This window comes from Thamnophis sirtalis, unplaced genomic scaffold (assembly GCF_051295495.1).
Source record: "Thamnophis sirtalis isolate CommonGarterSnake01/CBP01778 unplaced genomic scaffold, rThaSir2_p1.2 scaffold_5, whole genome shotgun sequence".
NCBI lineage: Eukaryota > Metazoa > Chordata > Lepidosauria > Squamata > Natricidae > Thamnophis > Thamnophis sirtalis.
The window spans coordinates 72,613,695-72,640,536 of NW_028261385.1; the positions used below are offsets into that span (position 1 = coordinate 72,613,695).

The following is a 26,842-nucleotide window of genomic DNA, read 5'->3' on the forward strand; positions in this document are numbered from 1 at the left end:
AAGTACAATTTTGCAAAACAGTTTCTCCATTTTTGTACCAATCACTGACAAATTATGTTACTGGATTCCTTACTTGGCTCAACTTTCTTTCCCATTGCTGAGGAAAGAAAAAACTAGTTTTTTTTAAACCCTTCAATAATTTGTTATCTTCATCAGGATGAATGGGGTACTTTATAAAATATAAATCTTCTTAAAACCCAGGAGTAGGCAGAAGATATATTTAGATTTGCTATTTGTCCTTTGGATGATGCTTTGGTTTATGTTCTGAAATAGCTTTTTCTTGATTGATGTGGAAATGAATGATTTAACTTGAATATCTGAATAAGACTGATTTTCTGAATAAGATCAATTTTCCAAATTGAAATAAAGATTATTTGAATCAGATTTTGCTTGATTCAGATGGTTCATTCATAATTAACTCTAATTTTCTTCTCTTACGCGAATGTTGTTTACAGTATTTTCAGATATTCTCTGCATTTTTTACAAATCCATAATTGTAATGTTTATTTGGTCAATGATCAACCAAATACAACTATGTTTTATAAAGTTTCTCCAAAGAAATTAAAACCTTTCCCCTTAAATGACATGTCACTTTCTCAGCCCTGGGAGTTTTATCAAGTTTTGAGACTGGGTGCTAAGCGTTCCTTGCACTGTATATACAAGTTTAGAATTTAGAAAGGAAATAGTATTTGATTTGGAAAAAACTAAGCTACTTCTCTAAATATTCCATAGATTTCTTCCCCAGTGTTGCGTGTAAGATTCCTTAATAGATTAATACCTCACCTAATTCATTTTTAAAGTATTTAGGTATCTTCTCTTGGAAATGGGGTGATATAGAATTTCTGTATAGATAAATAAATAGAAGTATGTACATATGCCTCCATATGTGATGCTGTTTTATAAAAAAATATTAAAAAGTAAGTCTCTCCAAATTTCCTTATATTATCTCACTAATTATTTGCCCAACATATTGATTCTACTAACTTTTAGAAATAGCTATGTCAATCTTAGCCTAAATCAAGTTTAATAAATAATAGTAATAAATAATGTATCAGAGCTGCTCCTTTTTTAAAACTGCAGTATTAACTGAGATGCATGAAGAATGGCATTTTAGGAGCAATCACTTCATAATCACTTGAAAAACTTTACTTTAGTTCCTAGATGACTGGAATTGTCATTCTTAAACTTTGACATGTTCTGCTGCTTCAAAATCTATTGGATCTAATTGTAATCTGTTTCTTAATTCAAGGTACAAGGGTAACATGTGATGAATCACAATTTCAATGTCACAATGGCCGCTGCATAACTCTGGTGTGGCGATGTGATGGGGATGAAGATTGCTCTGATGGCAGTGATGAACTAGCATGCGGTAAGTTTAACATGGCCACTGACCCAGTCTGTTAGTAGTAGGGTTTGGTTTTTTATATGTATTTGAGTCATCTTAACTCCGATGACTTCCTGGACAAGTCCCTGCAGTTTTCTTGGCAAGGTTTTTCAGAAGTGGTTTGCCATTTCCTCCTTCCTAGGATTGAGAGAGAGAGAGTGACTGACCCAAGGTCACTCAGCTGGCTTTGTGCCTGAGGTGGGACTATGACTCACACTAATCACTACACTGAACTGGCTCAATGCTACTAGCAAGGTATTCTTATAAATAATTCAGCATGGCTCTGACAGCCAACCAGAAAGAACAACAATTATAAAACAACAACAATAGTGGTTCAAATTTTAAGAAGGGTTATCAAAGCATCCAACCATGTAAAGCAACTGTGAGAATAGTAGCCATAATCTGAATAGTTTAGGATAGGAATGCTAGTTATATCAAGTTTCATATTGACCTTGGTATTGAAGCCTACAAGCAGAACTGGGCTTCTTGCAATGCCATTTCTTTGACCTGAGTTAGACAGAAAGAGCAGACATCTAAAAATCTACTCCCAATTGCTAGAAAAACGTCTTTACTTCTTAGTGTCTTTGCTTCTCAGATTTCAGACCTAATTAAAAAGGGTTCTTGTGTAGTGAGTTGAGGCTATCTTAGTTCTGCTCTTACCATTTTCCAGGATGCGGCTGGAAATGCAGGATATTGAAAGAGTATGATTTCCTTCTCATTGTAGATAGAAGAATTGAACATGCATCTCCTTTTTAAAAAGGGTCATAGATGTTCCTATTCTGCATGGTTGCTTTTCCATGATGCTGCTAGACTCTTGTTATATTATTATCTAATATCTAGCATACACAACTCTGGCTGTGTTATCTAAACACTGAAGGAGAATAATTATATTAGTCTATAGGAGCTAAAAACTAGATTTTGACAATGCCTTTTCCAATTAACAAATAATATTTAAAGGTATAACCTCATTTAGCAACAATATTGAGTGAAAATTTGCTGTACTTGTTGCCTACTTGTAGGCAACAAAGGTTTCAGGCTAGTGCTAAAAGTCTCAACAAAGAATGGGCTTTGAATAAATTGTTATTGGAAAAGGCACATACAAACTATATTGCCAAAAGAATTCGCACATACACACTATATTGCCAAAAGTGAAACATAAAAGTCTGGGCTCAAAGAAACCTCTGCAGAAGGCAGAGTTGGTATTAACTTTAGGCAAAGTGAAAGAAAGTCCTAGTAATAAGCGAGTTGCTCTCTCTGAATGGCATCAGAGAAGACAGCTGTGTATCACAGGCCTTCCCTGAATCTACACTATATTGTCAAAAGTATTCGCTCACCCATCCAAATAACCAGAATCAGGTGTTCCAATCATTTTCATGGCCACAGGTGTATGAAATCAAGTACCTAGGCATGCATACTGTTTTTACAAACATTTGTGAAAGAATGGGCCACTCTCAGGAGCTCAGTGAATTCCAGCGTGGAACTGTGATAGGATGCCACCTGTGCAACAAATCCAGTCGTGAAATTTCCTTGCTCCTAAATATTCCACAGTCAACTGTCAGCTATATTATAAGAATGTGGAAGTGTTTGGGAACGACAGCAACTTAGCTATGAAGTGGTAGGTCACATAAACTGATGGAGTGGGGTCAGCGGATGCTGAGGTGCATAGTGTGAAGAGGTCGCCAACTTTCTGCAGTCAATCGCTACAGACCTCCAAACGTCATGTGGCCTTCAGATTAGCTCAAGAGAGCTTCATGGAATGGGTTTCCATGGCCGAGCAGCTACATCCAAGCCATACATCACCTAGTCCAATGAAAAGCATTGGATGCAGTGGTGTAAAGCACGCTGCCACTGGACTCTAGAGCAGTGGAGATGCGTTCTCTGGAGTGATGAATCACTTCTCCATTTGGCAATCTGATGGACGAGTCTGGGTTCAGCGGTTTCCAGGAGAACGGTATTTTTCTGACTGCATTGTGCCAACTGTAACATTTGGTGGAGGGGGGGATTATGGTGTGGGGTTGTTTGTCAGGAGCTGGGCTTGGACCCTTAGTTCCAGTGAAAGGAACTCTGAATGCTTCAGCATACCAAGACATTTTGGACAATTCCATGCTCCCAACTTTGTGGGAGCAGTTTGAAGCTGGCCCCTTCCTCTTCCAACATGACTGTGCACCAGTGCACAAAGCAAGGTCCATAAAGACATGGGTGACAGAGTCTCGTGTGGAGGAACTTGACTGGCCTGCAGAGAGTCCTGACCTCAACCCAATAGACCACCTTTGGGATGAATTAGAGCGAAGACTGAGAGCCAGGCCTTCTCGTCCAACCTCAGTGTGTGACCTCACAAATGCGCTTCTGGAAGAATGGTCACAATTTCCCATAAACACACTCCTAAACCTTGTGGACAGCCTTCCCAGAAGAGCTGAAAAGGGTGGACCGACGTCATGTTGAACCCTATGGATTAGGAATGGGATGTCACTTACAGTAAGTTCATATGCGAGTAAAGGCAGGTGAGCGAATACTTTTGGCAATATAGTGTATCTGTCTCATGTTTATTTTTATCCTGCCTTTATTATTTTTTTACAAATAACTTCAAGGCAGTGAATATATCCAACATATTTTTCTCCTATTTGTCCCACAACAACAGTCCTCTGAGGTGAGTTGGGCTGAAACAGAGTGGCTGACTCAAAGTCATCTAGTTTGCTTTTATGACTACGGCAGGACTAGAACTCACAATCTCATAATGTCTAGACTGGTGCCTTAACAACTACGCCAAACCAACTTTCATATGTAATCTGTATCTTCATAACCAATCTGTGCTCCGTAACTCGCCCTCGTTTAAATCCTACATCAGTTTAGCCATTCTGTAAATCTGATGGTGTAAATTTTAGCTCATAGAAACTTATGCCTTTTAATAATAATATCTGTTGAAAGTCTTAAATCTGTTTTAAAAAGTGCTTTCAGGCTCCTGTGTAGTAACTAGGATAAAATTGGCTACGTGTCTTTCTGAGAAATGAAGCTGTTCCAGCAATTAATTAAAAAAAAAACCTGGCTGTTACTTGTTTTCAGAGTCGTAGGTCTGCTATGCTATCAAATAGGGGTGAGGCTTTGAACAATTCTGGAAGGGAAAATTCGAAATAACTTTTAAGCAGAGCACTTGAAACTATGCAGCAGAGTTTTTCCTATATTTTAGGCAAATTTAACAAAATATTACTCTTATACAGTGAAGAAGACATGTTCTGCAACAGATTTTGTTTGCCAGAATGGGCAGTGTATACCAAACAGGTGGCAGTGTGATGGAGATCCTGACTGTGAAGATGGCTCTGATGAAGGATCTGAGATTTGCTGTGAGTAGGCTGACATCTATGCTGCAGGTCGACTGCACCATCTTCCCTTCTAAAGACAGAACTAAACTGCCTATGCATCAATACATAATTCATCTGTATAAAGGAGGCCGTCAGTAAAGATCTGTTGTTAGATTTATGTCCCTCCTGTCCTTCAGAATTCACACATGCCTTTTCCACCCCATAATGTTCTTCAGATTGAGCTGGCCCATAGATAACAGATAAGTAGGCCCGAAATAATTTCAGGTTCAAGCTTCTATGGCATTATTCAGTCAAAATACTTTCTTTCAATTGAAAGTACAGCTTCACCATTCTAATGTTTTTCAGATTACTTGGTTATGCAAATTTTGTTTGTTTATTTCACTATCAAACTTCCAGACCACCCATCTCATTCACAGAATTGGAAGGGACTAGGCTAAAAGTAGTATATGAGAACTTTCAACTTAATGGGAGAGGCCATAGCAACATGATATTTTGTTTTATGATAGAGATAAAAACAACCACTAAATTTAGATTATATATAAACCTTAATAACAAACTGACTGGTCCCGAAGAGAATCTCTACTTGGTATAATTAGTTCTGATAGCTTATTTTTTAAAATGTCTATAGAGTATTTACACATTTCAAATAGATCCATATAATATTGTATTAAATGAAGATATGTCCTCACTATAGAGATTATTCCCAAAGTATCCTGAAATAGTTAGTATAATGCTACATGGCTTATTTGCCTCTGGATGGGCAATTCCTGCACTTCTGTAGCAGATAATATGCACGTCATTGTGTAGCTTTGCTTTCATGCTAAAACTGTAAAAAAGATGCAAACATCACCATCTAAATGAAGGAGGGGAAACCTTTTGGGGATTGAAGATAACATTTAATACTTTGGAGGTAGACTAATAGGACAAAATGTGTGGGGATGGAATATACAAAGATTGAGGTAAATTTGGGGACTCTACTAAACATTTTAGGTATATTTTACGGGTATGTTGGGCCCCAGAATTGTGAGAAGCTGCTGCAACTTCCAAACAGTTGTGGCAGATGGGGCTCTAGGGAGATTGAGAAAAGGTTTTATGGCTTTTGCATATAGGTCACCCTTGATTTGAAGAAATGTCCTGACTCTTCAGACTGAACTGTCTTCAAAAAGCATCTAAGCAAACCCTTAATCACTTTTCTATAGATAAAAGAAAATGTACGATAGGTGAAATCAGCTGTGGTCCTCTATCAACTCAATGCATTCCTGTATCCTGGAAATGTGATGGAGAAAATGACTGTGGTGATGGTACCGATGAAGAAGGCTGTGGTAAGCCATAGTTACTGGGCATGAAAGGGTTTTAGCTAACTAGGCTGTGCCATAATTTCCCCATAAAAATTAGAAAGTGTTTCATTATACTAATAAGATTCTGAACAGAGATATTATTCCCCCTTCTCTAGTTCCTGTAACTCCTAAAAGTAAATGTTGCTTTGGTTCCCTTGTTAGTGTTAACTCTTGAACTAGGCCTTGCAGTTTACTCGGCAATATTTCAGAAGTGATTTGTCACTACTTCCTTCCTAGGACTGAAAGAGAATGACTGGCTCATAGTCAGCCAGCTGGTTCTGTGCTTAAGGCAGTGGGACTAGAACTCAGCCTCTCAGTTTTTAGCCTCTTGCCTTAACCACTACATAAACTAGCTAAGAGTGTAATTAGGGCTTGCCAAAGTCCCATTATTGTTTTGAGGAACTGGGACATCTTAAGGAGATATGACATTAATTTTAAGCATTAGTGCCTAATATAGCAAGGACATTAGCTTAAATATTATGTAAAAATTGGGCCTTCTGTAATGAGGCCTAAATCACTTGAAAGAAAACTAAAACAATGCTATATCCATTAGAAATAGTTCTTTCAAAATGCTATTTTATAGTAGATTAAGATGTCCTAAAAACAGACATTTTCACTGTATAGGACAGATCATAAATTAGGCAGTTTCATCAGTCATGCAGTTTCTGTGTTGCATACAGTTCTTCCAGTATCCAGCAGCCTGAACCTTGCTAAGCCCTGATTGCCGAAATGTTAGAATGCTAGATTAAATGGCAGTTTGGGCACAGACCTAGAAATTAATCTCACCAGGATAGCAACATTCTGTTTACATTTCTTACTGGCTTCCCAAGAAGCAGCACTGTTTGCTAAATCAAATTATTTCAACTGTTCCTTTAGCCAACATAACATGTAACCCTGAAGAATTCACATGTGCTAATGGGCAGTGCATCTCAAAATACTTTGCCTGTAATGGGCAGGAGGACTGCAGTGATGGGACCGATGAGGAGGGCTGCGCCACTTCTACCTGTGGATCAGGGGACTTCCAGTGCACAAGCGAAAGCGACATCTGCATCCCAATTAACTGGGTGTGCGATGGGGAAGCCGACTGCACTGACAGGTCAGATGAATCTCCGGAACAGTGTGGCCATCAACCTATCCAAACGGCGAAGTGTGGGGACAGTGAAATGCTTTGCGATTCGGGGGATGAGTGTTTTCACAAGAAATGGCGCTGCGATGGCGATACAGACTGTAAGGATGGAAGCGATGAAATCAATTGCCGTAAGTAAGAAGCTGTCACTTGGCAACAGAAGTTTTATTGGAAACCAAAAATGATTGTTAAAAATTTATTAGACTTGTTTCCTACTTTTCCTTCAGAAGCGTAAGGCAAAGTACACAGCGTCTTTTTTGACCTGCAACAACCTTGTAAGATCATCTGGGTAGGGATAGTAATTTGTTTAAGAGTTCCTTACAAACTTTTATGGAGACAGAACTATGATTAAGGACTTTCCAGCCAGATCCTTAGATAGTGTTCACTATTTTCACCCTAAAACAGAGTTTAAACAAAAAAGTAAACAGTGACAGAATCATAAAGCTCTGAATAAAAATGTTGTTGCTTCTATACATTGATCTTGAGATGTACAAACATTTAAAATATCTCTCCTCAATGTTTTGGTACAGAATGGATTTCTACAGAAAGCCCCAAAAACCTATTGGGGCAAAAAAATTCAATGGATCCACAGAGTTATACTTTGAATGTATTTATTGTAGTTTTCAGAAGTCTTTGTAAATATCACTGACTGTATTTTAATTTTCCAGAGTTTTGTGATAATAAACCTAGTAGCTAATACCAGGAATTGTGTAAGTTCATATGTAAAATCAATTTATGTCATTGAAGTACAGTTTAAAAGCAGCATGAATCATTATTGGTGGTTTTTCCAGTTAAATAAAAAGACTTGACTAATTTGGTTTTATCATTAAAGATGGAAAAGTATAATAATTTGCTTGCCTTTTGGTTAATACTATCTGGAATAGTACAATTTATGTTGTGTAATTATAGGACTGGTGTTACCTATCAAAAATCTCCATAATCAGTTCTGATTATCATAAAACATTTAAAATGAATTCTGGGATGAGATTCATCGCATTCATATATATTTGAAAACCTAAACTTTAAAGATGTTTTGTGATATTTATCAGTCCAACAATTATGGTTATATCTCTGTTTGTGGGGTATAGCTAAAAGTATGTATTTTCTCATATTTTGTAGTTCTCTAAAAAAAAAGATTAATTTTAAGAAAGGTTCCTTTCTTAGTAAAAATTAAGTAGAGATGTACTATTCAAATTTTCTTAATAATTTGAATTGAAGAGACATAGTTATTTTATGAAGGAATGATCAAACCTGGCCTATTTGGAACTCAGTTGGTATTGATAATCATTCTTTTTGAAAAATATATTTAGTAGGTTTTCACTTATTGTTTTAATTCCACAAAATTAATTCTCTTCCCATTGTGTGTAGTGAATATCCTTGTCCTTAAAATTCAAGTCCTTGGAAAAGGAGATAAAAAACCAGACACTGGTGTTTATACGATTTCCAAGGTTCTGCAGAATGATGGAACATTTTTAAATGTGCACTTGGGATAATAGATATTAATTTCTTAAGTCAGATATAAATGCCACTCTGATCCTAAGGAATTTCACATTAGCACATAGTAGATATTTAATTTTCTAATGAATAAATTGTTTCAGTTAAAACTATTGGCATGAATAGCTGATAGAAGCGTTGTCCTTAAATGGTATCTCCTCTATTCAGCTTCTCGGACCTGCAGACCTGACCAATTCAGATGTGAGGATGGCAACTGTATTCATGGAACCAGACAGTGTAATGGTGTACGAGATTGTATAGATGGGACTGATGAAGTGAACTGTCATGCTGGTAAGCAACAAGAACTTTAAGAGTTTGCAGATGTCAGTATGTAACCTGAATATGTAGGAGCCATATTCCTTATGCCATGTTCTAGAGAACCTTGTGGTAATTTCCATGAAAGATTTCTTCAGTTGGTTATATTTGCTCCTTGGATCATGCCCTTTGAGACTTTTATATTACTGCAGCTGAGTATTACAACTTTCCTGATTTATCATAAAATACCATATTTTTCAGAGTATAAAAAAGAGGGTGAAAATCTGGGTGTGTCTTATACACTGAATACAGCATTTTTGGCCTCCCAAAACTCAGTCCCTTCACCAAAATGGCCGTGCATAGCCTTTAGGAGGCTTCCAGAGTGGTCCTGGGGGCTGGGGAGGGCAAAAATGAGCGAAAAACATGCCATTTTTTGCTCATGTTTACCCCCCCCCCCCCCAGCCTCAGGAGCACTCTACAAGCCTCCTAAAGGCATACCCTTTTGTTTGGAAAAAATGGGCCCATTTTCGCAAAAAACGGGCTGTTTTTGTGAGGTCTGCAGAGTGCAAAAACTTTTTAAATTTGCCTCTTCAAAATCTTGGTGCATCTTATCCTCCAGTACGTCTTATACTCTGAAAAATATGGTGGTATTGATTCCCTGAAATGGATAATTGAGTTATGCCACAAGGAGGCATTAAGTTGAGCATGGAGCTATTTATTTAATTGTGGCTTTTCTTTCCATCCTCCAGTTAATCAGTGCACTGGACCTGGAAAATTCTTGTGTAGTAGTGGTGAGTGCATAGATTTCAACAAAGTGTGCAACCAGAAACAGGACTGCAGGGACTGGAGTGATGAGCCTCTCAACGAATGCCGTAAGTTGTAATTAAGAAAGCCAACTATAAGTAAAAGTAATGAAACAATTTCTCATCTCAAGGAATAATGTAGCACCTATTGTCAAAGGACCCAATTCCAATCCGGAAGCTCTATAGTTGCACAGAGTTTTACAGTTTTCCCTCTTTGAAATATTTGCATTGCTGATTCATCCAAATAAATAACAACTTGAATGGCATTACTAATTCTTCTCCTTTTCAGATGTAAATGAATGTTTGTTGAACAATGGAGGCTGCTCTCACATCTGCAGAGATCTGGTTTTAAGTTACGAATGTGATTGTCCAGCTGGCTTTGAGTTGATAGACAGAAAAACATGTGGAGGTAAAGATCCTGAAAAAGAAAACATTTCTGAAGTTACCCTTTGTTTATAGTACGTTGCAGCTATGAGTATCTTTTTCCCTCCTAGACATTGATGAATGCCAGAATCCAGGTATCTGCAGTCAGATTTGTGTCAATACCAAACTGGGCTATAAATGTGAATGTAGTCGGGGCTACCGAATGGATCCACAAACAGGAGTATGCAAAGCAATTGGTAAGTAATTGGAAACAAATACCCAACTCAAATTCTGTCATAGAGTCTTAGAAAGGCATGACTAACACTTCTTATACTGATAACTGTTGATCAAATAGGTCTGTTTGTCCAGTCTAAATCTATTGAAATTTGAGAGTCCCATCCAGGCTATCATGTTAAATTTGCATTGCTGACTCCCTCTGGAGCGTTATCAGCATTTGGACTCTTGAATACGCAGTTCCAGTTAAGGTGGCTGAATACATGGATGGTTAAGCCCATGCCTGCATGAGGCTTGCAACTTTATTTCAAGAGCTTTGGGGAAGAGCTGTTTCTTCAGCAATTGACTGTAGGTTTTTATGCCTAGCTTTACACAAATTTACTCTTGCAGGAGGAGAACCAAGCCTGCTTTTTACAAATCGTTGGAACATCAGGCAGTTTGCTCTCGAAAGACAGGACTACACTCAGCTCATAGGAGACCTAAGAAATGTGGTTGCTCTGGATGCCGACATGGCTGACCACAAAATCTTTTGGGCTGACGTTGGACCAAATGCAATCCTCAGGTAAACTAACTGTGTAAGCTCTTTCTGTGTGATGGTGAAAACGTAACGTATCTGCCATATCTTACAAACCAATCTGTGAGTGTCAGTTCTTTATGATAAAAATGCTTCTGATTCATGGTTAACATATACAGCCTTCTTGCTTCCTTTGGGCTAACCTTTGGACTTCCCCAAGCTCATCCTACTGAAATTTAGTAACACGTTTTCAATCTTTGCAGCACAATTGTTCTTTTTAAAAGGGAATAATGTTCATAAAAGTAAGCATATCAAACTTCCAATAGCTTAAAGCACCTATTTTGAGTAGAGGGAGTAAGTCAAAGCTCCCCTCCCAATTTAAAAAGGACTAAAGAAATTGACCCTTCCACCTTCACTGCTTTGCCTTGGAATACCTTTCTTAATTCAGTCTCTAAACGGGAGCGAATTCCTGCCAGTCTTTAAAGATTTATGGCTTTTCTTAGAGACACTGTACAACATCTGATCTGTACCTGGGTCTTGTCAGTAGTCTGAAGTGGCCTATGTATTTCATTTATAGCTCTAGTTTTTATAGGTCCAAGCAGAGAGGGTAACGTTTTGGTTTCTTCTTGGCAGTGGAGTGAAGGCAGCTGCTAATGGTGGGACAGGATCTAAATAGTTCTGTGGGAAATGACATGCTTGGCTCTTGTCTGCTAGCAGTTGGGTTAATCTAAATCAGGCATGTTCAGCCTTTTGGCTTGCCTGAGCTGCATTGAGTAAAGACGAATTGTCTTGGGCTGCATATAATAAAACATGTAATATAGTTAATGGATATAAATGCACAAAATATTGTTAAAGGTTTATGATCTTGTGGGGCCATATTACTAACTGTCTAGGGTCACATGCCTCCTGAGGTTTGGAGGTTGGACACACCTGATCTAAATAGAAACATCTGCAATGTTCTCCTTGCTTTCTCCCAAAATCTTGCTTTCTACCCTGCCAAATGTCTTTTGCATTAACCAGCCATCACTAAAATAAAAATTAACAATATGCCTTGTTTCAACTGCTGTTATAATTGATGAGCTTTTTACGCTGATCTAGGAGAACTCTAGCTGTAATAATTGGCCAGGTAAACTTTGAAAGCACCATAGAAGCTCTTGGCCAACTATATATTCTTGACAGATTTTATCCTAAAAAGCCTTGTTTGAACACAACTATCTGAATGTTGTAGGAAGCAGTTTTGGTGGAAAAACATTTAAAAAGGTAGATAAAAATTGAACAGTAGCTGAAGCTAAACTTCAAGGGAAGATCTAGGATTAGCTTAGAACCAGACATGACCTGTTCTTTGTGCCTTTGCCATATGCTTACATATGCTTAAATATAGGCTGTTCCTTGGTGACTGCATTTAATGAAATGTTTCTCCCTAGTGCCTCAATTACTTCTAGTAACAAACCAGTGCGACATCGCCGGATTGTAGACAATGTACTAAGTCCTGGAGGAATCGCTGTTGATTGGATTTATAAGAACATCTATTGGACCGATTCCTCCCTAAAGTCCGTTTTGGTGGCCAGCCTTGATGGCATTAAAAGGAAAGTCTTATTTAACACTGACTTAAGGGAGCCAGCGTGTGTGGCTGTCGATCCACTTTCTGGGTAAGCCCATATTTACATACTTAATATGGAAGTATCTGAGCATTAATTCTGAGAACCTTTAAGCCTCTTTAGTAGAATTGTCCTTCACTAATAGGCAGCCTCCTGAAATTAAACACTCCTGGATTCCTGTGAGTCCTGAATCACATAATTTGAGGAGTGATATTGGAGGGTCTTCTAGGGGAGGGCCCATGCAGTTCAGAAGAAATCCTAAAGTGATTGTAATTTCACTTCAGAATCTCTTTCACAGCTGTGCTAACACCAGAAGCAATGTTGACAAAGATATAGCAGGAGGTGGCATAGCAAGAATTGCTAGTTTGTAATATTAGATACTTGCCAGTGATGCTTACACATCTTACTTGAGTGTCTCTATTAATAGCTGCTGAGAAAGCATTGTGTTTCTTCAGAACATAGAACAATGCACCCACACAATAGAAAGCCTTAAGAGAAGTGAACTTTGTCATTCAGTTTCTATAAGTGACATTTGAGCTCTAAGGATAAATAATATATTGGAGGGGGAGGTGGCTCAAATTTAAGATTCAGTTGAAGAAGAAACATGCTTGGAAGGAGACGGTAGAAATAAAATAACTGTCTCACAAGAGTAGACTGATGACAGCTCTTACCTGGTTTCTCTTACAGCTTCATGTATTGGTCTGATTGGGGTGAACCAGCCAAAATTGAGAAAGCAGGGATGAATGGACTTGACAGGCAGCAACTTGTGACAACAGATATTGAAAGGCCCAATGGGATTGCACTAGGTATATTAATGTTATTCATACCACGTTGGAGTTCCTTTCTTAAGGAATTCTTGGAGTTATTGGTTAAATTAGACTAGTATATTAAGGGTTGAAGGCAAGTGACCTTCTGTAATGAAATTCCATGTTAAAATGTTCTCTTTTCTTCCCACCCAAAATATCACTAATGCCTAGCTAGGTGGTATTGACCTACCTATATCTTGGCTTTTGAATGGCCGTGGCCATCTTCTTCTGGCTGTGATAAGAATTCTTTCAATCACTGTTTGTCATGGCTTTTATTTACCCATTGTGTAGTCAGGAATGCTACTTCATAACTTCCCTAGACCTCCAGGTTTAAAGAGAGTTGAAGCAAGTAAGGAAGTTGCTAAATCATGGTTCTTCGGTTCTTCTAATTACTGACGTGTTTTTGTTTAGATCGCGTAAAAAATCGCGTTTACTGGGTTGACTCCAAACTGCATAAACTTTCCAGCGTGGATATGAATGGGCAAGACCGCAGGATTATATTTGCATCCCACGAATTTCTTGCTCATCCTCTTAGTTTGACAATATTTGAGGTAAGAATCAATGTTTGCAGATATGTATTTTGAGAGGTTGCAAGATCTAGTTCTTTTGAGGGGTGGGGAAATTGCATTGCTAAAATTTAATAGACATATGTGAAATCCTTGCATCATCTTACCTTTTTTTCACATAAGAATTTCAATGAAAAGAAGTTGGAGAAGCTAGACTTAGTATTTTTTTAAAAAAAACGCACCCAAAAATATAGCCTTCTGTCCTGTCTCTTTTTATGGTATTACTGCTGTATTTCCTGCAACCTTTAGGGTTGGTCTGGGTGGGGCAGGAAACAAAGGGAGACAAAGAATGACCCTGGTCACAAAAAGGTAGCAAATGTATAAGAAAGATGAGTTCATTTGGAAGAGATTTCTTTTTTTAACCTATAACTTTTTTTAACCTATAACTTAAAGTAATGAAATGCATGCTCTTTAGTGTACTTTCCACTACTAAAATATGAGGAAGTTAAAAAATAATCCTTCAGTTTGGAATAATCGCTCTTTTCTTCCTAGGACACGGTTTACTGGACAGACTGGGAAAACGAAGCCGTCTACAGCGCCAACAAATTTACAGGATCTGAGCTGCAAACAGTAGTAAACAATCTCTATGATGCTCGAGACATCATTGTATATCATGAACTTGTTCAGCAGTCAGGTAATAGCAGGGGCACAGGTGTAAAATTCCAAGCAAAAACTCTTTGAGTTCTCAAGTACAGGTGGGATAAAAACACAGTACAGATAGTCCTCCATAGGGATTACGACCATAGCTGAGCCTGGAATTATGGTTGTAAATCATGTCTGTCTTAAGTGGATCACCAGCTTCTGATTTTATGACTTTTTTATGGTGATCATAAAATGCCACAGTTTTTAAGTGAATCCATTGTCTTCAATGGATGTTTTTTGCTAGTAATCAGAAGGAAACACTGGTTTCCAACAAAAATGCATATATATATAAATCAAAGTTACATGACTGCAGGATGCTGCAAACAGCCATACATGTGGTCACAGGACTGAGGGTGGCCATTAGAAGTTCACATCCAGATCATAAATGGGATGTCCATTGTAACTTTGGTTGTTAAGCAACCAATCATAAGCCAAGGATTGTCTATATTGTTTAGGCCTCCCTGAGGAGTAAAACGTTTGGATGATTTCAATCTGTCCATTCCTTTTGACTTTTTGGTGGTATCATTTCAAAATGCCTTGCAAATGCCATCTAGTATTGAGAATAGAAATAGTGCCTTTAGGTGTGCAGCTATGGCAACTTGAAGTCCATAAGTCAGAAATTTGCCATAGTTTCCCCCTCCTGCTTTGTAACATAAAAGATTGGGTAACTCAGCTTGTGCACTGGATATCCTGGAAGGGGTAGTGGGTACAGCACTCCTGTAGCACCTTCTCAGTGGTGGGTTTCAAAAATTTTTGGAACCTCTTCTGTAGGTGTGGCCTGCTTTCCGGGGCCACTGGTGGAACCTCTTCTAACCGGTTCGGTAGATTTGACGAACCGGTTCTACCGAACTAGTGCGAACCGGTAAGAACCCACCTCTGCACCTTTTCAACCTGATCTGAAGTGGAAAGCCAAGTAAGACATTGTAATTGTTTCAAATAGTAAGTAGGCTGCAACCTTTGCTGCTTCGTTAGAAATCGTGGTCTTCCATCCTAGAAGACCTATGTTAAAAACTTTTCTACCCACAGGGAAAAACTGGTGCGAAGATGAGAACATGACAAATGGAGGCTGTGAATACCTTTGCCTGCCTGCACCCCAGATAAACAGTCGTTCCCCAAAGTATACTTGCATGTGTCCCGATGGAGATGCCCTGCAAGACAATGGCTTGAAATGCAAAGGTATATTCTGTGACTCATTGTGGTTGTATAGGAAGCGCTTCCGTCCTGCCATCTCATGCATACAACTCCTGCTAAAGTATTAAGTTTGGCCATTAAACAGCATCCCGACTGCCTGGCTTCTGCATTTCATGGATACTGCATGCTGTGTAGAACATTAAATCTGAACATCGGCCTGATTTAATTATCAGCCGTGATGTACCTGGATACAAGCCATAAAAAGCTGCTTCTCTGCCAGGGGTTCATAAGCTCCTTGCCTCAAACTCCGATTGGCAATATATAATTGTAATCTATAAAGAGGCAAGATGTTTTGAATAATTCAAATTTTATGTAAATACTAATCCAGGGTCTTGGATTGCATAATTGCAGTTGGCATTCTGATTTGGATATAAAAGCACAATAATATGCAAGTCAGTTAAGGTACGCTAAAGGACACTTGTGTGCTGGTGGTGATAGATTTGCAGCTTGATTCAAACAAACTTGACTGAGTAGATCTTTTCATTCTGTTGAATTGAAACTGCAATATTTGCTTTGTTTTCCGCGATGATTCTGCTTACCCGAACTGGCTAAAGAAGTGATTCCTAGCATTATGATATCTGACCATAATGATATCCTTGCCTGTTGGCTGCATCTTCATAGCACAATAAATCTAACACCTTTCAGGGCCAGATTAACTAAGCCTGCATGACCATACTCATCTGCTGTGGGTATTCCACATCCACCCCAAAAATGGGGAGAAAAATGAAAAAAAAAAAAAGCCAATGCAGAGCTTCAAAATTACCGATCTGTAATTTCAGGTACAGGAACTGCTGTGGCTTTCACTGAGACAAAAGAGAGCAGCAGAACAGACAAACCACCTGGACCACTTTCTGGAGGTATTGGTCCTGATCCAAGGCAGCTCAAAAGAGTTGGTGGTAAAACAGGATAAATTAAGCCAAAGCTTTGACTGCGTAAGCAGGAATGAACAGCTGTTAGTCTTGCTGGGATTATTTCGAAGAATGTGGAGCTAGAGTGACTTGGCTTGATTTGGCAAACCATTTAAGTTCTTAAAGAATACCTAGTGAAACTTCTGGTAAAGTTGTACCTTAAGCCTTGTTTGCAGCGTTCTTCACTGCCTAGGTAAAACATTCAAAGCAACTAGTTAAAAGGAACCATTTTAGCAATCCAAGAGGAACAAAAAGCAGGAGGGCAAAAATAAGTTCGACTCCTGCAGAAAAAGGCCCCGAGTAAGAATCAACAGTTTTTTTAACTAAAGCAGACCAATTTCAGTAGGAAGTTTTAATACCTTGGAAGCAAAGTCACATCTAGTTAGACTTCCTTCAGCCATGGGATGCAGAGCAATGCTTGGCTAGATCTTTGCAAGGAGTTGAGCAGCTTTATGGTCCTAAGTATTTCGTCCTTCAGATTTAAAAGCAAAACCCAACTTGAGCTCTGAAACAAATGAGCAATGCAGCTGCTGAATTACCTGTACACAGTTCAGGTAGAGCTGCTATGATTCTGTGAGTCATATAATAGCTATGTGGGCACTCCAAGTTCTGATAATCCAAAAACAAGGCTGGATCTAAAAATAATCTCAGGGTGCAAACATAAGATGATCCTTCAGTCATGTCAAAGGCTCATTACTTACTGCTGAGACTAGAACATCCAATTTCATATTGTCTGGGATTTCAGTTCTTTTTAACAGTATTTGTGAATGCTCATTGGGTGGAGCTTAGCTGTCCCGCAATGTCCGTCCATCTCTGTTGGTCCAATCTGTTGTTGTTATAGCAAGGAAGATGGTCATGTCAGAAGAGTGATGAAATATTTTTGAACAGATAATGAAGTGATTGTGAACTGAGCTGATATAAATCATGGCCATTTCTTGATATATGTAGTTTCTTTACTGGGCAGTGTTTTAGATAACAAACTTGATCAGACTATCCTTAATGATAAATGTACTGTAAGTCGTACATTGTAAATTTATTGTGATTGTTTTCTTTCCTTAGGTCAAAATCAGAGCAGTCCAGTATCAGAAGAACTGGCTTCCTCCAGAAGTACGTCAGCAGCATGGGCTATTCTTCCTATCTGTAAGTATGAGGCAGTGCCCTGAAATCAGGAGAAAAGAACATTTTCAGCATAGGTTTTTTTTTTCCACTTCCACCATGTTTTCCTTTGGGATATAAAATTCTTTTTGAAAAAAGCAATATATAGAGGTAACAGGAAGGGCATAGTGGTCAGAAGACTGAAAAACAGGGGTGGGTTGCTGGGGGTTTGCAAGGGTTTGGGAGAACCTTTAGCTAAGATTCTGTGCAATTTGAAGAACCCCCAAATCCCACTCCAGGCTGGCCCCGCCCACCCCTCCCAGGAGTACCCATATGGCCTGTTCGGGATGCAGGTAAGTGCTAGGCTCGCGCAGAGGCTCAGGGAGAGAGAAATATGGGCCTACTGGAAGTTCAGAGTGCCTCCGGAGCCTGGGGAGGGCAAAAATGCCCCCGCCATGGTGCAGGCGGCTGACTGGGCCACACCCACCATGGCCTCGCCCACCCAGCAACTGGGCAGAGAACCCTTGCTAAAAATTTTGAAGCCCATCCCTGCCCAAATAACGTTGGAAGAAACCACATCTAGATCCTGACTTGGTAGTAATGCCCAATGGGTAGTCTCCCCCTCATCTCCCTTTCTCAGCCTAACTTGCCTCGCATGATTATTCTGAAGAAACAAAATAGAAGGGGAGACCATCATGAGATTCTTGAGGAAAAGGCATAATACAAGCAATGAAGTCTTAGTCTTTAAGTCCTACTTAAAACCGAATAGGCACTCCAGCTGAGTTTTTAAAATCTCACAATTTCTCATAGTACTGTTAGTAACAGCAGCAGCAGGAGGCTACTTCATGTGGCGCAACTGGCAACAGAAGAATATGAAAAGCATGAACTTTGACAACCCAGTGTATCTGAAAACCACAGAGGAAGATATCTCTATAGATATTGGAAGACACAGCAACACAGTTGGGCACACGTATCCAGCAGTAAGTGAACTACTATTTTCTATCAAGTCACTGATAGAGGTAAAACAGGCGATTCTACTTGGTACCCAAAATATAAAGAATGATTTTTGGAAAATCATGAAAAGCTTTTCACAATTCTTATGGCATCTGATTAGGGATCCCAACAACTGTTGTAGTCTGTATTTATTCCAGGATATGGATTTTTAAAGATTAAGCCAAATCTCAAATAGGTCCTGACACTTGGGATAGATTGTCATGGAGAAGATCTATCTATGGTGGTCACTAAGAATCAACAATGAGCCTATAATCAGTCAATAAGTTTCAAAATCCTGACCAGTTTCTGCCAAGAACTAGCAATAGCAATAGCAGTTAGACTTATATACCGCTTCATAGGGCTTTCAGCCCTCTCTAAGTGGTTTACAGAGTCCGCATATTGCCCCCAACAACAATCCGGGTCCTCATTTTACCCACCTCGGAAGGATGGAAGGCTGAGTCAACCTTGAGCCGGTGAAATTTGAACAGCCGAACTGCAGTCAGCTGAAGTAGCCTGCAGTTCTGCACTCTAACCACTGCACCACCTCAGCTCTCTCTGCTTTTCAATTGAAGGCTTTAGGGCACTTAATCAACATATTAGAATTTACATGTTTAAAGCTTAACAATGGCAGTTGATGTAAAACTATCAGAGCTTCAGCAGTTACTCCTTGGTTAAAAGGATATATGGGGGGGGGAGGTGTGTGTGTGAATGAGAACTGATGGCACAGACAAGCTTGTGTTCCTATAGTCTGCAGGTGTTGAGTGGAGGAGAGATTCCCAGTGGTATGGGCCACATTTCACATTTGGAAGAAAGTGAGCAGACCGTGCAGTTTTGGATAGGGAATGTTTTTTTTCCTGTGAATATGTTGCAGCACTGGGTGGTCTGGTCAATTTGTTAACCAAGTTGCATTTAGAAAGCAGTTTTTAGGTGCTTTTGTCTTCAAATGAAGGGATGCACATTACTGAAATGTAATGGAAAGCTTGGAGGTTTCAGTTTACCCTCAGCAATAAACAGCTGATCCCTAAACCTTACCTGCCTGAAACACAGGTGCATTCATTTTGAATATAACTTTCCTTTTCTCTACAGATATCAGTTGTAAGCACAGAGGATGATTTATCATGAATCTAGTCTACACTTGCATTCTACACTTTTGCATGGTAGCCAGAGAGTGGCTGAAGAGATCCTTGATGAATGAAGGCACAGGTGGAACAAGTTCACAAAAAACAAACAAACACCACTTTCATACAAAGTTATAAAGATCTGTGTTCACTATCAACTTTCAATGGTTCTTACTTACCTGTAACCCTTGAATAAACTTAAGTATTCCCACCACTGGCTATGTATAAAGCACCTTCCGAGAAGCCATATTATAGTAAGTGCTTCAGAAGTACTAGCTGTAAATAATTGTACAGGCCCAATTGTAAATCATCCGGGGAGGAGATAGTTTATTAAGCACCTTGGAATAACATTTCAATGTAAATTATTGTATAATTTTTTTCAATGTTTGGAAAATGGCAATAGGATAAAACGGGTTACTCAAGATTAATTGCCAAAAATTTGTAAACTAACTTTTGTATGAATTGTGAATTTGTCCTCCCTGAACCACCTACAGGGGTGTGCAGAGGACAACTGCTCTGTATCAGATATCACTGTAAATTTCAACACTGAAATGAAAGAGGCAAAACTCTGTATTATGACTTGACTCATTCTTCTTAAGATCGCTTGGTACATGGGTGGAACTTCAGTTGAGCTGATCTAAGCAGCAAGGCAAAATTAAACTCCATTCCCATAACGGACTCTGATATATCTATACCCGACTTTTAAGTATCATATCTAACTTCTTAAAGAAATGGTCTCCATATCACTAATCAGTCACCAAACCTTATATACACTGGTACCCTGTAGGATGGTACTCAATTGGTTTGAAACACATCCAAATTGGTATTCAACACATTTTGACACAAAAATTATGTCCCGGTACTCATCATTTGTTTGGTGCTCAGTGCACAAGCTAGAACTTGTCATTTTGTCTGCTGCCTTGTGACTCGTTACATTATTCCATATGGGAATAATTTGGTACTCATTTTTTTGCATCTACCAGAACCAATTAACAATGGATAGTAAGGTACCATGGTAATGAGAAAAGGTGCTTGAAATCTTAACTTTAGTAATTTCATTATTATTAAGGGATTGCCCACTGTTGCATTTGACTTCAAATATAAAGATGTTCTGCTATTTGGAGGATGCAGAGATTTTTAGTGTACATGTTATCTGCCTGCTAACCTTTTTGACAGGTTAACACAAAAAATCACTCTCAGCATTTTGTCTTGTGAAAAACCTCAACAGGAAACTTACAATGCTTCCAGAAGGCAGGCAAACAAACAAACAAACATACTGAACATTGAGTGCTTGAACTCAGTTAATATTTTTACACAAAGTTACAAAGAGCATAACTGAGCAAACAACTCCTGCAATAAAACACTGCAGTGTAAACACATTTATCTTGCTCCAAACAGGTGAAAAGATAAGATACTTGATAGTAGAAAAGAGATAGAAAACTCGTTATTGTTCCCTGGTGTTGTGTAAATATTCTTTAGACAAATTAATATGGGGTTAATCCTCGGACATTGTTCATGCCTATAAGCAGATGCTTATATAAATTGGTTTAAGTATGAGTGGGTAGTGAAAAGGCGTTGACAAAGCAATAATTTTTTCAGACTTGATGCCTTCTAGATCTTCAGCTATTCTGACTAACAGTCACCTAGCACTGATGTTACCTAATCAGGTAATGAAATGTCTGAAAGAATACAACCAGGCTCAGAGAGCACTAAGGATCCTAACAGTTTCATGCTGACCATTGATGGAAACTGCATCTGATGGGCATCAGAATGGGAATTGCTCAAGGGGTGCTGCAGAAAAACATTTAGCAGCAGGCCCATCCAAGAAGCCCATAGGGAGATAATTGAAAAGTTTGCTTTGCTTTTCTGGATTCAGATTAACAGAGTTGGAAGGGACTTTTTTCTGATTCAATTACTGGTACCCACATAATCTAAACCAGATCTCCATATCTATTTTCCCCAGGGCTTTTTTCTTCATCTTTGATGGTATGCTGTAGAGTAGCAATCTCAAATCTAACCCAGAAGAAAAAAAATTGATTTCCTTTCACATTTAATTAAAATTTAAAATGGGCAATCTCATTGTTTTCCAGTCATTTAATGTTTTCAGCGACATTAAAATTTATAATTTGGCAAAAATTATAAAGGATTTCTACCTTTAGTCAGGCTATCCTTCCCCAGCATGTAACCCAGGAGTGTCTAACCATGGCAACTTTCAAGACTTGTGGACTTCAACTCCAAAAACGTGTGGCTTGGAATTCAGATTGGAAGCCTCTGCCCCTGGGCTCCCAGTTTCTTACCAACTTTTGGTTTAATTGAGCATTTTTCTTTTATAAAACTGATACTGGAAAATATTATACCTGTGGAATTATTTGATTATAATGAATCTTTTTCAATTAAATTGATTTATTTATATTGAATATTTTTCTTAAATAATTGGGTGACTTTCGAGCCAAATAATAGATAATTAACCTTCCATTAATTGTTACTTAGATAACATGCATATCTTGTTCACAAAAGTATTAAGTAGTTATTCTCAAAATAGTATGCATATATAGAAAATGCCATTCTGTTGTGAAGCCTGCCTTGGTGAATTGCAGTGTTTCAATTCCAATGAAAAGTGGTATTTGTTTTAGGTCTGTAATTGAAAGGTGAGTCAGTCAATTCAGGATTTACTCTACAAAATACCAGAAAAGTGTTTAGAGAGAACAAGACGTTCCAGGATTGCAAATTAGATGCGCTCTGCTTGTCTTTCTCCTCTAGCTTGAATTCTCTTCCTCAATGTGGTGTGCCATTAACACAAGTACATGTGGCATGTCAGGCCATGCTCCCCAGCATGTAATACAGGGATGTCCTGCCTTGGCAACTTTAAGACTTGTGGACTTTAAAACTTGAGGACTTGTGGAGCAAAGCTGGCTGGGGAATTCTGGAACTTGAAGTCCACAAGTCATAAAGTTGCCAAAGTTGGATACCCCTCATGGATAATCTCAAAAACAGCCAGCTTGGAGATAGATTTATGACTCAGAAGCTAATTCTAAGAACATAAGACAGGTGAATGACTGCAGATGAATCTTCCCTGTTTGTTTTTTTCACTTGTGTTTTTCCTCCTTGGCTGAGTTCAAATATTAAGTGGCTACAGCTGAATGAAAAAAAAAAGGAGCATCGAGAACATGAGTCATTCTCAAGGATTCTTTGATGCAGTGCATCGATTTCCTTTTGGCTTTTAAAAACCAGGGGCCCCTGCTAATTCCTTTGTGAATGAAGCATTCATTCAGCTAAACCTACAGAAAAGCTATTGTCGTATTTGCCTAAGTATAAGAAATATATTTTGAGTCAACAAAGCCTCGTATTAGTAAGGGTTTTTAAAACTTGCTGTTTAGACACAAAAAAAGGAATATCCTGTTACATGTGTATATTTTCAGGATGGTTGGTAAACTCAAAGACTCTCAACCTTCAAAACTCTCTCTTGCCATGTATTCATAGCCTGGCATTAGGTGACAATTTCTTAGTCTGTCAGGAAATAAGAATACCGTGGTGTTAGCTTTCAATCACTTCATACCAGTGTTTGACTTGTTGAAAGCATAAGCAGTAATGGCAAGATATATAAAAGCAAAGATGCCTTCAAATCCCATTTAACTCCTTTGACTGTCCCGACTTTGGCAACCATAGTAGTATTTTGCTTCTTTCCCAATTTTATTTCAACTCCCAATCTAGCCTACAGTCTCACGTCCAAGAATTCACCAGGTCTAACTCTGCATCAGTTGGCCCAAGTAAAAAAAAAATAGTGGAAGTATTCTAAATTCAAGCATTAGACTGAAATTCTTTGGCCTTACGAGATCGTATTATTTACCTTAAACAGGATTGAAGTCTTTTTATCAATAAATTCCATCAAATTTATATTCTTCGAAACAAGTGTACAAAAGTTCTACCAGATTTAGAAAATATACATCTTTGAGCCAACCCCAAAAGCTGCAGGATGACTAAAACTCACAATCCCCTGTTTCTGAGAACAGTCCAGAAGCAACTCCCTGCAATCAGATGGGACCCCTGCAAACATATGAGGCACCCCTGCAAAGCAGTCAACAACTGTGATAGGGTGTGTGAGTTGGGAGAGGGGGGGATATATTTGCTAGCCTTACAAATAAGAGTTATGGAATGTGCTCCCTCTGGAGTTGTGCTCAAGTCTCATTCTCTCCTTTTCATGAACAAAGAGCCCAGACCTTCCTCTTTAACTGGGTTTTTAGTTTAAATCAACGATTGCTTGGACTGGGTTTAATCGGATCTTAACTGTCTAAGCTTTATTGCTTGCTATTCGCTGCGTCAAGTCTAAGTTGAATAAATAGGAACAGTGGGCAAGATACCTAGTAGAGGGTAGCATTCATCTCCTTCTCCCTGGGTGAACAGATGCTTACAGCAAATTCATTTCTCACCACAAAATGATCCAGATGGCATGTTCTAGGTGGATAGTTTCATTGGTCGTTCCAAAGGAAAATGAGCTTGAAAGGTACAGAACCAACACTGGAGATTCGACAGATGTTTGTTCAGCTCTGTACCCTCCTAAGTTTCACACCCTCCAGCCACAGGCAGGGGTACCTAGATTAAAGCAAAGGCCACTAGAGAGAGTAAAACACACCCGCCTGAATTTAAGATTATTTTGGATTTAGCATGAGATTAAAAAACTGGGAGACAGATCATTGACTTAACATTAACGTAAAGCCACAATGTTTCTGTGTGATGCAGCAGGATAAATGGATTTTTATCTTTCTCACCATCTGTTTATTATTGTCACTAGTACTATCAGTCAGCAGTGTGTCCCAAAATACCTAAAGTACGTCATTTTTGTTAGTTTGGGGCTAAGACCATTTCGGCAAAGTAGTGATGCAAAGGAAGGTCAGGAAGGCACTATTATATCAGTACAGTTTTTATTGAGAATTCCAATGAAACAATTATTGGGGTTAAAAACCATGCATTCTTTTCACATTGATTTTACGACTCCATTGTTGAGAATTCTACTTTGTACCTGTATGCTGCACAATCTAACATTCTTTCTTTCAATATAAAACTACAAGTGTGCTCTAAAAGGGAGCATTTTAAAGTGCGCAAAGGTTGTCAGAAAAGCATTTTAATGAATCTAGTTGATTTCTGTATAACCTCCTCCCCTTCCACAGGGGTCTCTTCTGTTCACTCACTCTCAATTTTTAAAACACTGCAGTTAATATGGAGCTAAATGTAGAAATAGCAACTTGGTTTATTGTGATTAACACTGACAAAAAAGCAGTTTTTCATTGCCATATCTACCCACCCCACTTCTATTTATAAATTCAGACTTTGGTATGATCTGCTGCTGTAAAGTCTCTTCTGTTTATTCTCAGGCTTCCAATTAAATAAAATGTTTAGGGATGCTCTTGGAAATGTTCTGAGGGAATGTTGCATTGAACATTTGAATATTTTTTTAAAAATCTACCCTGTTTCCCCCAAAATAAGACCTTCCCAGGTAATAAGCCCAATCGTGCTTTTGAGCACATGCGCTAAAATAAGCCCTCCCTGAAAATATTGCAACACAGTAGCAGGCATGAGGTGACCATGCTTGCCGCCTCCTGCACCTCAAAAATAATCAGACCTCCCCGAAAATAAGGTCTTATTTCGGGGGTCAAAAGAAAATAAGACCCTGTCTTATTTTTGGGGAAACACGGTACCTACCTTCCTTCCTTCCTCTCTACCTCCATCCCTGCCTCCTTCCTTTTTTCTTTCATTTTTTCTCTTCTTTCTTTTTCTTTCTTTCTTGTTTCTGTCCTTTCTTTCTTTCTTTCTTTCTCTTTTTTAATCTGAAAAAAGAAAAAAGAAACACGGCATGAGCATTTCAACCTCATTTTGAACCTAGGGCTGTCAGAACCAGGTTGTGAAAATCTAAACCACATTAGAGAGAGCAAAGAGTTCTAGATTTCTGCAACACATATAGCTCATAATTATATGGATCCACCTATGTGGGTTTATTGTTTGAAAGCTGTAATATTAGATATGCCTGCATGAGAAAAAATATGCTTTTTATTGGAGTCCCCAACATCATTCACAGAGAATGTTAAATAATTTTTGATTCTGCTTCTAACCTGATTTGTTTTTATGTTCCCTATTGAAAAATTAATTTCAGCATCAGAATCTGTTGGTGTTTTTAAAGGCCGACTGAAGGAATATTTTTATTTAATTAGTTAAAAGCTTCCTTTTGTCATATTCACTCCTTTTTCATCAGTAGCGCTCCTTTACTGATTTTTCATTACCCTTCCTCCATCGTTTCTTCCTGAGAAAGAAAATCAATAATAAAAATATTGAACGGCTTAGTTACTGCTTTTCTCTATATTCTCTTTACAGCAAAAAGCTACTATTTTGTTACAACACAAAAAGACGGGGAAGTTAAAAAGTAATTAAATTCTTTATGGCAATGAAAACTGCTTAAGGATGATGTAATGATAATATCCCAGTTGGACTTAACAGGAAACAATAAAGAGTCAAAACCTTTAAGCAGGAAGCTACTAATTAGAAATGTACGGGACCTTTGATAAATTACATTTGTAAATAACCATTATAAAGAAATCATTGAAAATGCTTTACAGGATAATACTGTATTATATTAAGTGTTGTTTGAAGCCACTGTTTTAATAATCAACAGACATGCTCTTGACAGTATAATTAGAGTGCAATTTATCATTCATTCAATTAGGAACTTAACATAATATTAGGCATGACTACTATACAGCTATAGATTGCATCATAATTGCATTAATATATTTAGGGCTAATTTAAGGCCTGAGCTCAGCAGGAATAGGTTACATGAATCAAGATAATACACTGATCACTATTATTATTTCAATTAAATTAAGTCAAATTTTTGCAATAAAACATTTCAATGTATTTCCTTGTGGGCATATCACTTAGAGACTTTGATAGAAGAGAATATTTGCATCTCATGGTTGAACTCTTGAGTTTGAATGTTTCCTTGCAGACATTTCATTAACAAACTTGGTAACAACATCAATGTTAAAAGGTAGTGGGATTTGCTCTTATTTTTATATACTAGTTGCCAGTATTGGTGGAGTGTATCTTGGT

The 26,842-nt window shown here is 38.3% G+C and overlaps 1 protein-coding gene and 1 long non-coding RNA gene across 5 annotated transcripts in view; one reads left to right on the forward strand and one right to left on the reverse strand.

The window, feature by feature from the left end:
- The window catches only part of VLDLR (very low density lipoprotein receptor), a 32,906-nt gene extending 12,591 nt beyond the window's left edge, over nucleotides 1–20,315 (forward strand). The window contains exons 2-19 of one of the 2 annotated variants that reach the window (XM_014064493.2): nucleotides 1,250–1,369; nucleotides 4,600–4,722; nucleotides 5,901–6,023; nucleotides 6,915–7,295; nucleotides 8,827–8,949; nucleotides 9,663–9,785; nucleotides 10,006–10,125; nucleotides 10,211–10,336; nucleotides 10,704–10,875; nucleotides 12,252–12,476; nucleotides 13,113–13,231; nucleotides 13,643–13,782; nucleotides 14,290–14,431; nucleotides 15,466–15,615; nucleotides 16,410–16,487; nucleotides 17,598–17,678; nucleotides 18,444–18,613; nucleotides 19,713–20,315. In XM_014064493.2, coding sequence (XP_013919968.2) covers nucleotides 1,250–1,369; nucleotides 4,600–4,722; nucleotides 5,901–6,023; nucleotides 6,915–7,295; nucleotides 8,827–8,949; nucleotides 9,663–9,785; nucleotides 10,006–10,125; nucleotides 10,211–10,336; nucleotides 10,704–10,875; nucleotides 12,252–12,476; nucleotides 13,113–13,231; nucleotides 13,643–13,782; nucleotides 14,290–14,431; nucleotides 15,466–15,615; nucleotides 16,410–16,487; nucleotides 17,598–17,678; nucleotides 18,444–18,613; nucleotides 19,713–19,748 — 2,552 coding nt within the window. In that variant the 3' untranslated portion in view covers nucleotides 19,749–20,315. The remainder of the gene's footprint in view (nucleotides 1–1,249; nucleotides 1,370–4,599; nucleotides 4,723–5,900; nucleotides 6,024–6,914; nucleotides 7,296–8,826; nucleotides 8,950–9,662; nucleotides 9,786–10,005; nucleotides 10,126–10,210; nucleotides 10,337–10,703; nucleotides 10,876–12,251; nucleotides 12,477–13,112; nucleotides 13,232–13,642; nucleotides 13,783–14,289; nucleotides 14,432–15,465; nucleotides 15,616–16,409; nucleotides 16,488–17,597; nucleotides 17,679–18,443; nucleotides 18,614–19,712) is intronic. The other variant, XM_014064494.2, reaches the window with a different exon arrangement.
- Nucleotides 16,483–26,842, reverse strand: part of LOC148045425 (uncharacterized) — a 39,410-nt gene continuing 29,050 nt past the window's right edge. Inside the window, exon 4 of one of the 3 annotated variants that reach the window (XR_015696729.1) lies at nucleotides 16,483–17,697. This is a non-coding gene — a long non-coding RNA (uncharacterized LOC148045425). Of the gene's footprint in view, nucleotides 17,698–25,379; nucleotides 25,567–25,636; nucleotides 26,037–26,842 lie in introns of those variants that run through there. The other 2 variants (XR_015696730.1, XR_015696731.1) reach the window with 2 other exon arrangements.